Below are 1,271 nucleotides of genomic sequence, written 5' to 3'. Positions count from 1 at the left end.
AAATTAAAATCTTTACATGAACATATACATAAATTAAAATCTTTACATGAACATATACATAAATTAAAATATTTACATGAACATATACATAAATTAAAATATTTACATGAACATATACATAAATTAAAATATTTATATACATTAATATATAACAAAAAAAAAAAAAAAAAAAAAAAAATAATGTTCATCATCATGATAATAATAATTATTATAATCTAAACGTGTTGTTTAAAAAAAGAATACACATAACCACATAATAAGAATATATTATAAAGACATAAATTTTTGTTTACCTCTGTCTTGCTCTTTTTCTTCATCATATAATACAACTAATATATTTCCTCCTGGAACTTTCACCAAGTGAAGACCACCTTTTAATTTAGCACAAGTAGCTACATCAAAATTATAACCTTCAAATTCTAAATCTCTTTCAATATTTATAAATTGATATTTAGTACCACCTAACCAAACTCCATCAGGAGCATATCCTTCATTAAAAACTACAAGGATAGTTTGTCCTTCATTTATAGTTTTGGTAGTTTTAGTACCATTCTTCAAAATAAAAAAAAAAATACAAACAAATAAATAAAATATAAATGTAAATTTTTATATGTGCCACATAATATTTTAAATGTTATATATATATATTTACATATATATATGTATGTATGTATGTATATATATATATTATTTCTTTTTTTTTACTTCATCTTCAACTTCAATATCATAATCTTCTTTATAAAAGAGTGACCATTTATCAAAATTTGGATCACTCTCTTCACCCTGAGCTACACAAGCATAGACAACTCCATCTTCTTCCTACAGATGAAAAAAAAAAAAAAAAAAAAAAAAAAAATATATATATATATATTATGTTGATTAGTGCATAACAATCTTCCTTTCTAAATATGGATGACATTCAAAAAAATAAACGATAAATTTTTAGCAAATATATATGTCCAAAAGGAATATATATATATATATATATATATATATATATATATAAATACACTCACATATATATAATATATATATACATATAACAAATAATATTATATTCATGGGAGGAACACACAACGTATTATTTTTCATTGTATTTTTTATAATTTTTACCGAAGCTAATCCAGCTCCTGAAACTTGATTGGTTGCTAAAAGGCGATCATTTAAATAACTGTCCCATGAATATTCTTCTGCCATTTTCTTTTTTTTTTTTTTATATATTTATAAAAATAATGATGTTTTATAAAAAAAAAAAAAAAAAAAAAAATAAA

The 1,271-nt window shown here is 20.5% G+C and overlaps 1 protein-coding gene across 1 annotated transcript in view; it reads right to left on the bottom strand.

Annotated features, from left to right (window-relative positions):
• Positions 1-1,197, bottom strand: part of PRSY57_0930200 (profilin, putative) — a gene marked incomplete at both ends in the record, with an annotated part of 1,371 nt that extends 174 nt beyond the window's left edge. The window contains 3 exons of the mRNA XM_012907541.2: positions 294-552; positions 706-819; positions 1,114-1,197. Of these exons, the coding sequence (XP_012762995.2) occupies positions 294-552; positions 706-819; positions 1,114-1,197 (457 nt within the window). Of the gene's footprint in view, positions 553-705; positions 820-1,113 lie in introns of the transcript that reaches the window.
• Between the last annotated feature and the right edge of the window lie 74 nt (positions 1,198-1,271).

The sequence above is a fragment of the Plasmodium reichenowi genome, chromosome 9 (assembly GCF_001601855.1).
Source record: "Plasmodium reichenowi strain SY57 chromosome 9, whole genome shotgun sequence".
Lineage (NCBI taxonomy): Eukaryota > Apicomplexa > Aconoidasida > Haemosporida > Plasmodiidae > Plasmodium > Plasmodium reichenowi.
This window is presented reverse-complemented; position numbering and strand designations above follow the sequence as displayed.